Genomic DNA, 13,224 nt, shown 5'->3' with positions numbered 1-13,224 from the left:
TTAATCTAGAAATCTATATATTTACCCAGCCCTTCTCATTGTTATTTTTATTTTAAGTCATACATTTTGTTTTATAAGTTCAACATATTTTTGCGTACCCCCGGCTGGGGATAACTGTTTTAAAAGATACAATTAATTTCTGTTGCAAATTAACTTTTTTTGTAGTTGTTAAAATCAACTTGAAATCAACATTGACACTATTTACTTTCTTAATACACACTCCTGGTCATCTTGATACCGTTCATCAGTGCATGTTATTTCAAATAAGAAAAATGTAAGTCTTTGTAATCTTTCATAAAAATGTAATCAAAATGCAAACTCACATTCAGGATTTTAAATTGGACCTAAAGAGAAGCCCCAAAAGCTGAAAAGCTCTCCTAATGCTGGTGGTCCCAGAAAACAGAGCAAATACCTGTCTGGAGCAACACAGACTTGCATATTAGCCTTGTCCTCTGTGTTTGACCCTCAGAATGACTCTACAAAGAATCGGCAGCGTGTGGGCTGACTGTATGATTACAAACTGGAGGCTGCGTCCTGTGTCAGCAGTTTCATGAAGCACAGTTTATGTCTGAAAGGGTTTATAAGCAAGTTACCCGGTCATTATCATTACCCCAACGCAAAGCTGCTTTTTATGGCTACTTGCCTCAATATATAAATAATTGGACATGAAATATTGATTTGAGTTTAAATTATTTTATTATGAAAGAAGAAGAATGATATGAGAGACATGAAACTATCACAGCTGCATTGACCACTATTAAAAAGTACTTTTTTCCCCCTCATTTTTTTTCAATTACAAAATATCAGCATGAGCTTCAAGTTTATTTTAGTGAAAAGTTGACTTGAAAAATGAATATGAAATTTGCTTTAATAACCTGACATGAATCTGAACTTTTGAGCAAAGTTAACACGGTAAATTGCACAAATTTGCTTATTAGAAATTTTGTTTCAATATTTTCAAAATCCTAAAACTGCTTATTTCCAGGTTTAAATGAAAAAATCCCACATTTTCAATTGGACCCCACTTTCTGTCAGAAATCGGGACAATGATCAGTTATATCATTTAATGCTCATTATGCAAAGATCAGATGCAAGACCGCAGTATGCTGTGACTGACCAATTAAAACCAAGTATTCCACAAAGCCATGTAATAAGATACAGTAGTAACCTGTTAGTCAGAGTGGACTCTCATAAAAAGTAGGAACTTAAAAAGAAGGACTATAACCAGTTCATTGTCAGCATATGGAATAACTCACTATAACTTGACCACTGAACAAGAAAAAGAAAGAAGATCAGGTGAATTATTAAGTTGTTTGGTAGGGAAAAGAAAGAGTTTTGGAATTTGAAATGAGCTTTGATTTATTGGGTGCATGCATAATTTGCACAAGCATCTGTTGTTGCCTGAACATGTATGCTGCTCCTATAAGGTCGTGTTTACTGTCACTCAACAGCGCTTCATTCCACTCTCATATTATCTACCTCTAAATGCACCTCCAAACGTTCACTCTCCCTTGCTCTCTCTCTCTCTCTCTCTCTCTTTCTCAGGTGCTGTCACACTTCCATTCCTTTAACTTTTATGTGTCAAGTCTTCAGAGATTCATGTCCTTAATGTATGAATGAAAGCTGAAAATGACAGACTGTTAGACCTATGGAGACTATACGTAGTCTTTACACAATTCTTGAGCACTTTTCAGAGTGATTCCTTAATGGGATAGTTTACCCCAAAAAATAAAAATTCTGTCACATTTACTCACAGTCATGTTTGTTTTGAACCCATATGAATTTCCATCTGAGATGTTAGGCAGAATGATAGCCTCAGTCTCCATTCACTTTCATTGTGTGGTGAAAAGTTGCAGTTTTTGGAGGGTTTAAAGGCAGAAATGTGAAGCTTATAATTTTATAAAAGTACATACATTAATTCTTCTGTTAAAGCTAATGTATTATTTGAGCTGTAAAGTTGTTTAAATCGTCATTTTAACAGTAATTTTAGGGTTTGTTGACATAACATTGTCATGGCAAACAAAGTTGTAAAATTGGCAATAACTTTACACAGAAAAGGTTAGTAAGCGATTTTATCACACTAATATCATGTTAACACGCATTTTGTTTACATTTTGTGGCTATACTTTTGAAACAGTGAGTATTTTAACTTTTACGAATTGGCCCCATTCACTTCCATTGTAAGTGTCTCCAGTTTTGCTTTTTTTATTAAAAGAAGGGACAAGTCGAAATACATTTTTGTGCTAATCAACAGTATGCCACAAATGCAGTTAATTAAGCTTGACTTGTAACTTTAAAACTGTAAAGCAGCATTCACGTTTACATGCACTGTGTTTGCGTCTTTTCCTTAACCCCATTGTATACATGCGGCTCGGTCAGTAAGCAGCTTTCTCCACAGCAGCGTAATTTTCCTGTGACACATGGCTTCTGTGGATGACTTCGCTATTTTTTATTCTCTGTTGTTTCGCTTTATTTCCAGATATTCCAGAGTTGTTGGCTGTGTTTGTTTCCTTAACTCTCCATTTTGACCTGCAGTGGAATTGCGCTGCAATAGTGGGGTTTCCCACTTACGTCAAACTCCAGTATTCCCCGAATTGCATGCATATATGCGGACACGAGGGACAGTAGTCAATATTTTAAATTGGTGTGTATAAATTGCCATAGTTTATATTGTGTGTGATTTTTTTTTCCCTTTTTCCCACTGTATTCTAGGAAATGTTAAAGGGATAGTTCACCCAAAAATAAAAATTTAGTCATTGTTTACTCACCCCTGTGTTGTTATAACCCTATATAACTTTCTATCTTTTTCTTAACACAAAGGGAGAAATTGTGAAAAAAATGTGTGCTCAGTGATGTCATACAATGGCAGTTTATGGTAACTACCTCTTCAAGCTTCAAAAGAACACAAAAGTATCATTCAGAAGTCTAATATATTATTTCATGAGACTCTTGATTGTTATGAAAGCATACGATAATGTTTGGTGAGAAACAAACCGATATCTAATGTGTTATTTAGTGAAAGTTTTCACTGACCGCTGATCTCCTGTGCGCATTCTTGATAGGGCACGAGAGCAACAGTTCACGCAGCCCTCTTGTGACATTGGGGGCGTTAAAGCAAAAACTCGTTTTGTTTATCTAAAAACAGATCAGCCACAGCAATAGTGACAACAGAACACAACACAGCTGCACAAAAACCAGAGAACAGAACTTACTAAACATGTCTGAAGAGTTTGTAGTCAAAGAATTGATGCATTTCTATGCCCAGCCTTATTTTTTGAAAGTTTTTGGACCGGTGCCAGTTCACAGTGGACTTAGTTACCCACATGTGGAGGCGGAGGTGTGGCCGAGCGCCGTGCTGTGGAGAGTGAAGCAAGGGAGATGAGTGGTGAATGATTGCCACCTGTGCTTAACACCTGTCTTGTGTTTCAGTGAGGAGTGATTTGGGCTTTTAAGGAGAGGAGACAGCGGCAGTCGAGGGAGAGAGCCCAGCTGAGAAATTGCGTGTGTGTGTGTTGGCCGCTGCTGTTTTGCAACTTTGAGTATTGTGTGAAGCTATACCGTTGCACATTTAAGCGAACGTGTTTTTGTTGTCAATAAAAGTGACATTCTTGAGTTGGAATCGCCGTCTCCCGCTTCCTCATTCCTTGAACCTCCTTACTCCGCACGATGCTGAAAATAGAATACAAGCGATCGATAGAATGTACAGTTGCTCGTCACGGCTGGTTAGTACAAAACCTCTGATTACCATTGAAAATATACCTTTTATTGCGTGTCATTTGCCGTCATTTTAGGACATGGTGTGTCTGTGGCTGCCTGTAGCCTCCTCTGTGTTTCTGTTTGATTTCCGAGTACTCCGTTCCAAAAAAAAAAAAACGAGTTTTCGCTTGAACGCCTCAATGTTGTGAGGGGGCTGCTTGAACTGTTGCCCTCGTGCCCTATCATGAACACGCACAAGAGATCAATGGTCAGTGAACATTTTCACTAAATAACACATTAGAGTTCGGTTTGTTTCTCACCAAACCTTATCGTATGCTTTCATAACAATCATGAGAGAATTTATTAGACTTCTGAATTTTACTTTTGCATTCTTTTGAAGCTTGAAGAGGTATTCACCATAAACTGCCATTATGTGACATCACTGAGCACAACATTTTTTCACAAAAAACTTTTTTTCTCCCTTTGTGTTAAGTAAAAGATAGAAAGTCATATGGTGCAATAACAACACAGGGGTGAGTACACATTGACTGAATTTTCATTTTTGGGTGAACTAATCCTTTATATGCTAAATTATTTATGCTGTGTTGACTCGTTGATATGATGTAGGGCTACAACCAATGACGTTAGTTATCCAGTCTGTTCTACGCACCTGCACACTCTTCAAAGTTAAACACCCATCAAAATGCTGCTTATGCATTTAGATGACCTCGTTACACCTCGTTTTCCATGATAAACTCTGTTTATCATGGAAAAGATATCTTTTATCGTTTGTTGTGCATCGCGTCTGGTTAGGACACGGTTTAAGACGCCTTCTCTGGGAGAAACCTAGGTGTGTTCAATTGCTTTTTCTTAATCCCTTAAGCCAGTGGTTCTCAATTTTTAGGGTCACGCTCCCCTTTGTAACTATAAAAAACAATTTCATGATTGTGACTGTCAAGCTCCAAAAGTCAAGTTAAGTCAAGTCATTTTTATTTGTATAAGGCTTTTCACAACACACATCATTTAAAGCAGCTTTACAGAAAATTATTCTTTAACAGAAAAAGAAGCTGTAATATCTGTAATGTCTTAGAGTCATAATTGTGTGGTTTGATAAAAAACATAATTGTAAATTGTGCTTTAAAATATATAATTAAATAAGTAAATCATATTTGTATTTAGATCCCCAATGAGCAGGCTAAAGGCGACTGTGGCATGGAACACAAAACAACATAAGATGTTGGTTAATGGAGAAAAATAAACTTGGGGGGAAAACCAGGCTCACAGTGGGGGCCAGTTCCCCTCTGGCTATAATGCCAGTATTAGTTATTTATGTGTAGTACAAGTCACGGTTTAAAATGAGTGAACTAAGTAAGTGTTAGGGGCCACTGTTTAAACAAAAAGATTTTGTATGAACGGTAAGATTAATGACTAAAGTCTTAGAAGTCCATCCTGAATTAACTGCAGAAGTGAACACAGATGCGTTGTCCTTTGTTATTTGGCTGATGAAGACTTTAGTTGGTAATTAATTTATTATCTATGTATTCCATTTTAAGGAACCATAAAAATCACCATAAAAGTTTTCCATATTACTAGTGCACAACATTTCAAATCTGCTAAAGCAATTAGATAGCTTTCCCCTTTACACATTTGAATCTAGTGTGCATGCGAAAACACTGTTTACATATTAAGCACAGCTCTGTGAGTGCACCTGACACCACAAGAGGAGAAAAAGGTGGAGGAAAAGAAATTGTGCACATTGATTCTTCCGTCATCATGGCAAATGTGGATTACATGACGTTTCAGAACGCCACTTTCTGTAAAAACCCTGGGATAAACCGTTTTCTTAAATGCATGTAAAATGGGTCAGTAAGGCACTTACAATGGAAGTGACTGGGGCCAGTCCATAAACATTAAAATGGTTTCAATAGTAGCCACAAGACCATGATAAATTCTCTGTTTGACATGATTTTAGTGTGATAAATTGTTTACAGGGTTTAATGCCGTTGCGCCATAATGGCAACAAAGTTGTAAAATTGGATATAACTTTACAAAGAAAAGGTTAGTAAGGGATTTTATCACACTAAAATCATATTAACACGAATGTTTGTCTTGTGGCCATACTTTTGAAACAGTGCGTATTTTAATGTTTATGAACTGGCCCCATTCATTTCCATTGTAACCGCCTTACTGTAACTGTAATTATTGCTTTTTTCAAAAATAAATGAGGGATGAGCCAAACATTTTTTTTGTGTGTTTTTGTAATCAACACTATGCCACAAATACTGTGACTGAGCTTAACTTGTATTGAACCCGGAATATTCCTTTAGTGGAATGTAGTGGCATTCATCTTGTTTACTGTGTGGCACTTGGTCCAATGTAAATAAAATTGAAAAGCTCTCCATCAGCGAGTAAGCAACTCACTATTAAGGATAAAACTATTTGAACTCCGTTTGCTCTGTAGGTTTGTTGCAAACCAGAGAACTGACTCATTACAGATAAACAAAACTACCAGTCATTGACTACAGATGCAATAGTCATTAGATCCATACATACTTCCTGACCTCCGGATGATGTATGACTGGTTTTAAAGTACTGCAGTTTAAAGTCCTTTTATATAAGATGCAAACCCTATACTGATGTCCTATATATTCTGTTTGAAGTCCTACCAAAGCCAGCAGGATCTCTCGAATCTGAGCAACAGTCCGGCACACACACACATGGCTTCTGTATTTATCAGTTCGTCTTTTGTTTTCATAATGCCCCTTGACACCGATGCTTACATTTCTGCTGTGAGGAGCAGATGAGGAGAGAGAAAGAGAGTACTGGTCCACAAAACACAGAGATAAAATTACATTTCTTGTTATTTTTATGAAGAAGAAAAAAAACTAGTGGTACTATGGTGCAGTTATGGTATCAGATGGAAATACCATTGTACTTTGATATTTACTATGGTACTGAATGTTTACCTTATCAATATACCACACTGTTCCTACTTCCTAAGCTTCTTTAAAGAATACCATGCTACAGTAATGGTACGTGCTCTTGCTGTTTTTTGAGAAACAATTAACATATGAAAGATTTAAACATTTTTAGGGGATATATGTAAGAATGCTTTTACCTGTATAACACAGACAATGAGTGTTGCAGTCATGTGTGTTGTTTAGACTCTGTGGATGATTGACTCGGCTGAGTCAATATTATGACTGTCTCCAACCCCCTAGAGTCTTCATGGTGTATTCCTCTGTGCTTCCACAAATCTGTGTCTGTTTTGTGTTACGTGTAGCCCAGTTTCAAAACATTTGGAATGTTTTTTTTGGTCATGGTTTATTTAGTTTGTACTGAACACACACACACACACACACACACACACACACTCACACACCTGGTTTTAGCCTGTGGGACTGATTCAGTCCACAGTAGACGAGTGCATGCAATGTAGCTTAAGAAGTAAAAAACACAACTGGGCTTTCATTCAAACTGCTAAAACGCATTGTGATAAGAGACCTAAGAGAGATGTTTTTCGAGCCAAATAAAATCTCTTGAGTCCAAGTATGCAGAGTGCAAGTTGTCCAGGCAGACACATAGACAAACACTATAGTATACTTTGAAAAGTGAATGTGCAACCTGATTTGACCCTAAAAGATAAAGTGTGTAACTAGATGTTTTCATTTTCCAAAGAAAATGTGAGTGTTGCTTACTTGTGCAAAATTTGCCATCATAGTGGGACTGTGATGACGCATTTCCATGTTAAAGAGCACCTATTATGGTTTTTCAAATATTACCTTTCATGTAGTGTGTTATATAGCTGTTTGTGAATGTAAAAAAGTCTGCAAAGTTTCAAAAATCAAAGTGCACGATAAATGGAGTTACTGACTCCCAAAAGAAAGAACCGATTCTGAACACCTGAAATGAGTCGTTAGTAATTCCAGACTTACTTCCTGTACTAACCTACATAATTTGGTAACAAAAACCCCACCTCTGGTCTTCATCGGCTGCTCGCGAACAGCTTTGACCCGCCCTCAAACACTACACTAAGCGGTAGACCAATCACAACAGACTGGGACATCTGACCAATCAGAGCAGTGTAGGCTCTCTGAAAGGAGGAGTTTAGAATGAATCCTTTAGAACGGATCATTGAACGAGTCGTTTTTGACACTGGAAAAAAAGGTAATGCTGCAGTTTATATTATGAGCAAATGAAAGTGTTTTTTGACCTTGGATGCATGTAAATCTATTGTATGAGACCTTTAAAACAAAATTAGGCACATAAAAACCATAATAGGTGATCTTTAAGAAGCATAAATCAAGCAAACTTTTTATATTTTCAATTTGTACATATAATTTAGTGTAAAATCATAATATTATACTTTGTGTTATTTCACCCTGTCATTCATTTTAAAAACTAGATACCATTGCTGCGATTGTTTTTTTTAAAGTAGAGCTGTTGAGGGAATGAAAGTAGATTGGCATTTTTCTTTCTTCTGACTGCCATAATCCACAGCTCAAATATTTCTCCTATGGTAGAAAAAATTTAGAGGTAGACCGATATATTGGTTTTACAGATTAATCGGTATTAATAGTTGCATTTTGGAACTATCGGTTATCGGCAAAAATCGATGTCGATAGTTGCCAATAGTTTTTTTCGTCATTTCAAAATAAGAGTCCCCGGTGTGTTCTGGGCTTGTTTATACACTGTAAAAAAAAAATCCTGTTGTTTTTACAAAAAAAAAAAAAAAAACTGCCAGCGGTGGTTGCCAGAATAATTATGTAAAAAATACAGTAAAAATGTAAACAACTTTACAGAACAACCAGTACATTTTACAGTTTAAAACTGTTGTCATTTACATGACCATGATGGCACTGTAAAAAAAAAAAAAAAAAAATTCTGTTACATTTACAGTAAAAAAAATGTCATAAACTTGATATTAACCTTCTGAAACTGTAAAAATCTGCTTTTTACTTTATAAGGTATTGTTAATTACTGTAAAATTACAGAAGGGCACATGATGACATGAAGTTCACCAATAGTGGCTCTCCCAGGAGCAATGACCAATAAACATGTAGAGACAGCGCTCAGTGTCACTCACACAAACACTAAATTGTGGGAATGTCCGATTATTGTTTTTTACCATTAATTATACAGGAAAATCATACTTTTTACATCTGAAAAATATAATTTTTACAACATTTTATTGTAAAAACTACTGTTTTGTTTTTTGCTGTATATTTTACAGTTAATATTTGTTAATCAATTAATGTTTTATTTCTGTAGCATTTTTACAGTCTTTTACCGTTAAAATTACAGACATTTTTTAAAGTGTATATAAAAGTCCCATGTTATGCACCAAATCATAATTTTTTTCTGGATATTATTGGGATTTTGTTTGAACAAACAACTACATCTGGGATTTTATTCATTTTGGACCCTTTGTCTTTGCCCGGCATAGTAAAAAAAAAAAAAAAAAAAAATATATATATATATATATATATATATATATATATATATATATATTATTTTTTTTTTTTTACATTCTATAAATCGATTTTAAATACTATCGGCCGATTAATCGGTTATCGGCCTTTCCCACCACCTTAGTTATCGGTATCAACAAAATCCACTATCGGTCAACCATTAGTAAGTTGTAAAAATGTAATAGTGGATTTAATTTTTTCTACTGGAGCAAATGGAGACAAAAATTATATTTGCCATGGTCTCCTATTCAGAGTGCATTTTGCATTGCCTTAGCAAACGCTACTAATGTTTGTTTCTAAACAGGTACTGGATGGAACAGATGTTGGTGTCTCGAGATGCATTTTTAAAAGTTTCAATTCTTGAAAAACTGCAAGATTCAGCACAACAGTCAAACACGTCCGTCTTGCCCATGTTTGCATATAAAAACAATTAAAAACACTACAGAAGGACACAAAAATAGGTTTGATGTTGCGGCCCTTTATAATGCATTTATAATACCTTTATCCATTTATCCTCTAATATAGTGTGTGTGTGCTAGTGCATAAGTGTTTATTTGTGTTTCAGTGTGTGACTCATCAGGCACTGGGTAGATAATCTTCTTAAAGCCCCTGCTGTGTGGAGAAAATGCCAAGACTGGCAAGAACTTGCAGGGGAACTTATTAAACAGGAGGGTGACACTGAAAATACCTTTCTTGCATTCAGTGGAATTCCAAAAGATCTAAATAATGAGAGCTGACACCTGAAGTAATATTAGAGTACAAACCCCTTTGAATGTTTGGATTTCACCCCTAACCCTAAGTATTAAACTTTAGCATGTAACTTGTCCCACACCATTTGTGATGCAGACATAAATGATACTTTAGTACTGCTTTTCTAAACGATCAGACTTGCTTTTTTTTTTTTTTTTTTTTTTTTTTTGCTGGAAGACGATGGAACACGTGAAAAAATCCCATAGGTTTACTTTGATGGTATGTGAACCCATAAGGCCCCTGACCATTCCTTTAACACCACAATATCAGAGAGAAATGAAAGTGGGCTATTTTTGATTGGTGCAGACCTTTTGTAGCATTTTTATTAGTCCACTTATGATGCAAGTAATTGTTTTTATTTATAAATGTGGTTGTTTTTATGCACCAAAAACAGTAAATTAGTAATTATAAAAAATAATAAACTTCCACATGATTATCCTGATATACAGTTAATATTTTTTCATTGATAATGCCTTATAGAGGGGGCTGTTATATTTACCTGAGGGGCCGACATTAATCGAGCCTGTACGTGGCCATGTCCCAAACGTCACTCATCCACAACACCCACATGTGATCTACCGGAGCTCAACATGGAGAAGCCTCAGACGACGACGCAACACAGATGCACACAGACCCTGTGGGGTCAAAGGTCAGATAAACAAGTAAAAAACTTTATTTTGTTAGAAGTATGATCTTTATATGGTATTAAAGGATTAAAGAAATTGTTCTCCCTCATGTTGTTCCAAACCTGTTTGATTTGTTTTTTTGTTTTTTTTTCTGTGGGACACAGAATCTCCAAAGAATTTAGCAGAATGTCCAAACTCTTTTCTATACAATGAAAGCCCACAGTTATTTTTACTTTAAAGCTCCAAAAAGGACTAAAGATAACATGGAAAGTATTCCATACAATTATTCGTTTTTGGCACAAAAAACAGTCATATATTTGTAGAATGTGTTCATTTTCCACCCTCATTCTGACCCTCTGTCAGAAACACTTGGTTTTGGTGCTGCTTCTCCTTTAAGAGTTGACAGTACACGCCCACTTTTATGATTGTCTCTCTGCTCTTGACTGACCTGCTCTCTTCTTGCTCACTGCTACTGGGCGGGGCTATGGAAGTGATTAATGGTAAAGTAGGCGTTGATGTGTTGTTGTGGAGGCAGTCAGATGCAAATGCCTACCACAGTGTGACATCACAATGTGGATGAAGTAGAGAACGAGTCATTTTGGCAGAAAAGATCAAATGCTCTTTTTGCACTGAGGAGGAAGTTTTAAGTTCTGAAACTTACAGTATGTTTTTATAGTACAATGACCTCTTATTGACCTGTTTCAGTGATGTCACTTTTTCCCACAGCCGCCATATTTGTGACCATAAGTGGGAGGAAACAATGGTGGTGAATGGAAAAACACTTGTAAAACGATCTCCATTTAAAATGATCCATGCAAAGTCCCAGGAAAGGTGTATACAGGTCTGAGGTCAGCGCAAATATTGCCAAATGTGACTTCCGCAGACATTTATATATATTTGATCCACAATTTATCTTCGTTTACATTTACATTTATGCATTTGGCAGATGCTTTTATCCAAAGCGACTTACATTGCACTTATTACAGGGACAATCCCCCTGGAGCAACCTGGAGTTAAGTGCCTTGCTCAAGGACACAATGGTGGTGGCTGTGGGGATTGAACCAGCAACCTTCTGATTACCAGTTATGTGCTTTAGCTCACTATGCCACCACCACTCCACTCTTCGTATGCCGGCAAGTCTGATGTGTGACCGGCGAGTGCACACGTCTGCCGGTACATCAACGTAAACGTCTCTCATTCACAAGTTACACATGTTTGTGTTGTTTTCTGCTCTGATTTGGTCAAAATATCACAATACATCTGTGATGGTCCCGTCTGTATGAATGTAAGAGCTTTTTTTAATTCATGAAGAATACAGTTTGGAACCACCAAGACTCTTCCTAGAGCTGGCCGCCCGGCCAAACTGAGCGATCGGGGGAGAAGGGCCTTAGTCAGGGAGGTGACCAAGAACACGATGGTCACTCTGACAGAGCTCCAGCATTTCTCTGTGGAGAGAGGAGAACCTTCCAGAAGAACAACCATCTCTGCAGCACTCCACCAATCAGGCCTGTATGGTAGAGTGGCCAGACGGAAGACACTCCTCAGTAAAAGGCACATGACAGCCCGCCTGGAGTTTGCCAAAAGGCACCTGAAGGACTCTCAGACCATGAGAAACAAAGATTGAACTCTTTGGCCTCAATGGCAAGCGTTATGTCTGGAGGAAACCAGGCACCGCTCATCACCTGGCCAATACCATCCCTACAGTGAAGCATGGTGGTGGCAGCATCATGCTGTAGGGATGTTTTTCAGCAGCAGGAACTGGGAGACTAGTCAGGATCGAGGGAAAGATGAATGCAGCAATGTACAGAGACATCCTTGATGAAAACCTGCTCCAGAGCACTCTGGACCTCAGACTGGGGTGAAGGTTCATCTTCAGGACAACGACCCTAAGCACACAGCCAAGATAACAAAGGAGTGTCTCCGGGACAACTCCGTGAATGAGTGGTCCAGCCAGAGCCCAGACTTGAACCCGATTGAACATCTCTGGAGAGATCTGAAAATGGCTGTGCACCGACGCTCCCCATCCAATCTGATGGAGCTTGAGAGGTCCTGCAAAGAAGAATGGGAGAAACTGCCCAAAAATAGGTGTGCCAAGCTTGTAGCATCATACTCAAAAACACTTGAGGCTGTAATTGGTGCCAAAGGTGCTTCAACAAAGTATTGAGCAAAGGCTGTGAATACTTATGTACATGTGATTGTTTTTTTCTTTTTTTTTTTTTTTTAATACATTTGCAAAGATTTCAAACACACTTCTTTCACGCTGTCATTATGGGGTATTGTTTGTAGAATTTTTAGGAAAATAATGAATTTAATCCATTTTGGAATAAGGCTGTAACATAACAAAATGTGGAAAAAGTGAAGCGCTGTGAATAATTTCCGGATGCACTGTACATACTATATATTCACATTATAGTGCTTTTTATTTATTACAGTGTGTGACAGTTATGACATACCTTTTATACAGTCTGGGTGTTATGAAAAGCATCGTCCTATGTGCATTTCCAGTTTACTGTATCCGACTCGATTATGTTATAAATATAACAGACATGTGTATAGATAATTTACATGTCTGAATAAATGAGCAAAGACTCTGCTCTCCCCCTTCATCGCTGCTTGACTTTAGTGAAATGAAGCCATGTCACACAAAAGATAAAACTTAATTAAAAGAAAAATTACATTTT

At 37.0% G+C, this 13,224-nt stretch overlaps 1 protein-coding gene across 1 annotated transcript in view; it reads left to right on the top strand.

Moving 5' to 3' along the window:
* Positions 1 to 13,224, top strand: part of adamts12 (ADAM metallopeptidase with thrombospondin type 1 motif, 12) — a 58,048-nt gene that overhangs the window by 4,714 nt on the left and 40,110 nt on the right. Inside the window, exon 3 of the mRNA XM_051679559.1 lies at positions 10,398 to 10,566. Within this exon, the coding sequence (XP_051535519.1) occupies positions 10,398 to 10,566 (169 nt within the window). The remainder of the gene's footprint in view (positions 1 to 10,397; positions 10,567 to 13,224) is intronic.

This window comes from Myxocyprinus asiaticus, chromosome 3 (genome assembly GCF_019703515.2).
Source record: "Myxocyprinus asiaticus isolate MX2 ecotype Aquarium Trade chromosome 3, UBuf_Myxa_2, whole genome shotgun sequence".
In the NCBI taxonomy this organism is placed as follows: domain Eukaryota; kingdom Metazoa; phylum Chordata; class Actinopteri; order Cypriniformes; family Catostomidae; genus Myxocyprinus; species Myxocyprinus asiaticus.
The sequence above is the reverse complement of the archived record's forward strand: the minus strand, read 5'-3'. Positions and strand labels throughout refer to the sequence as shown.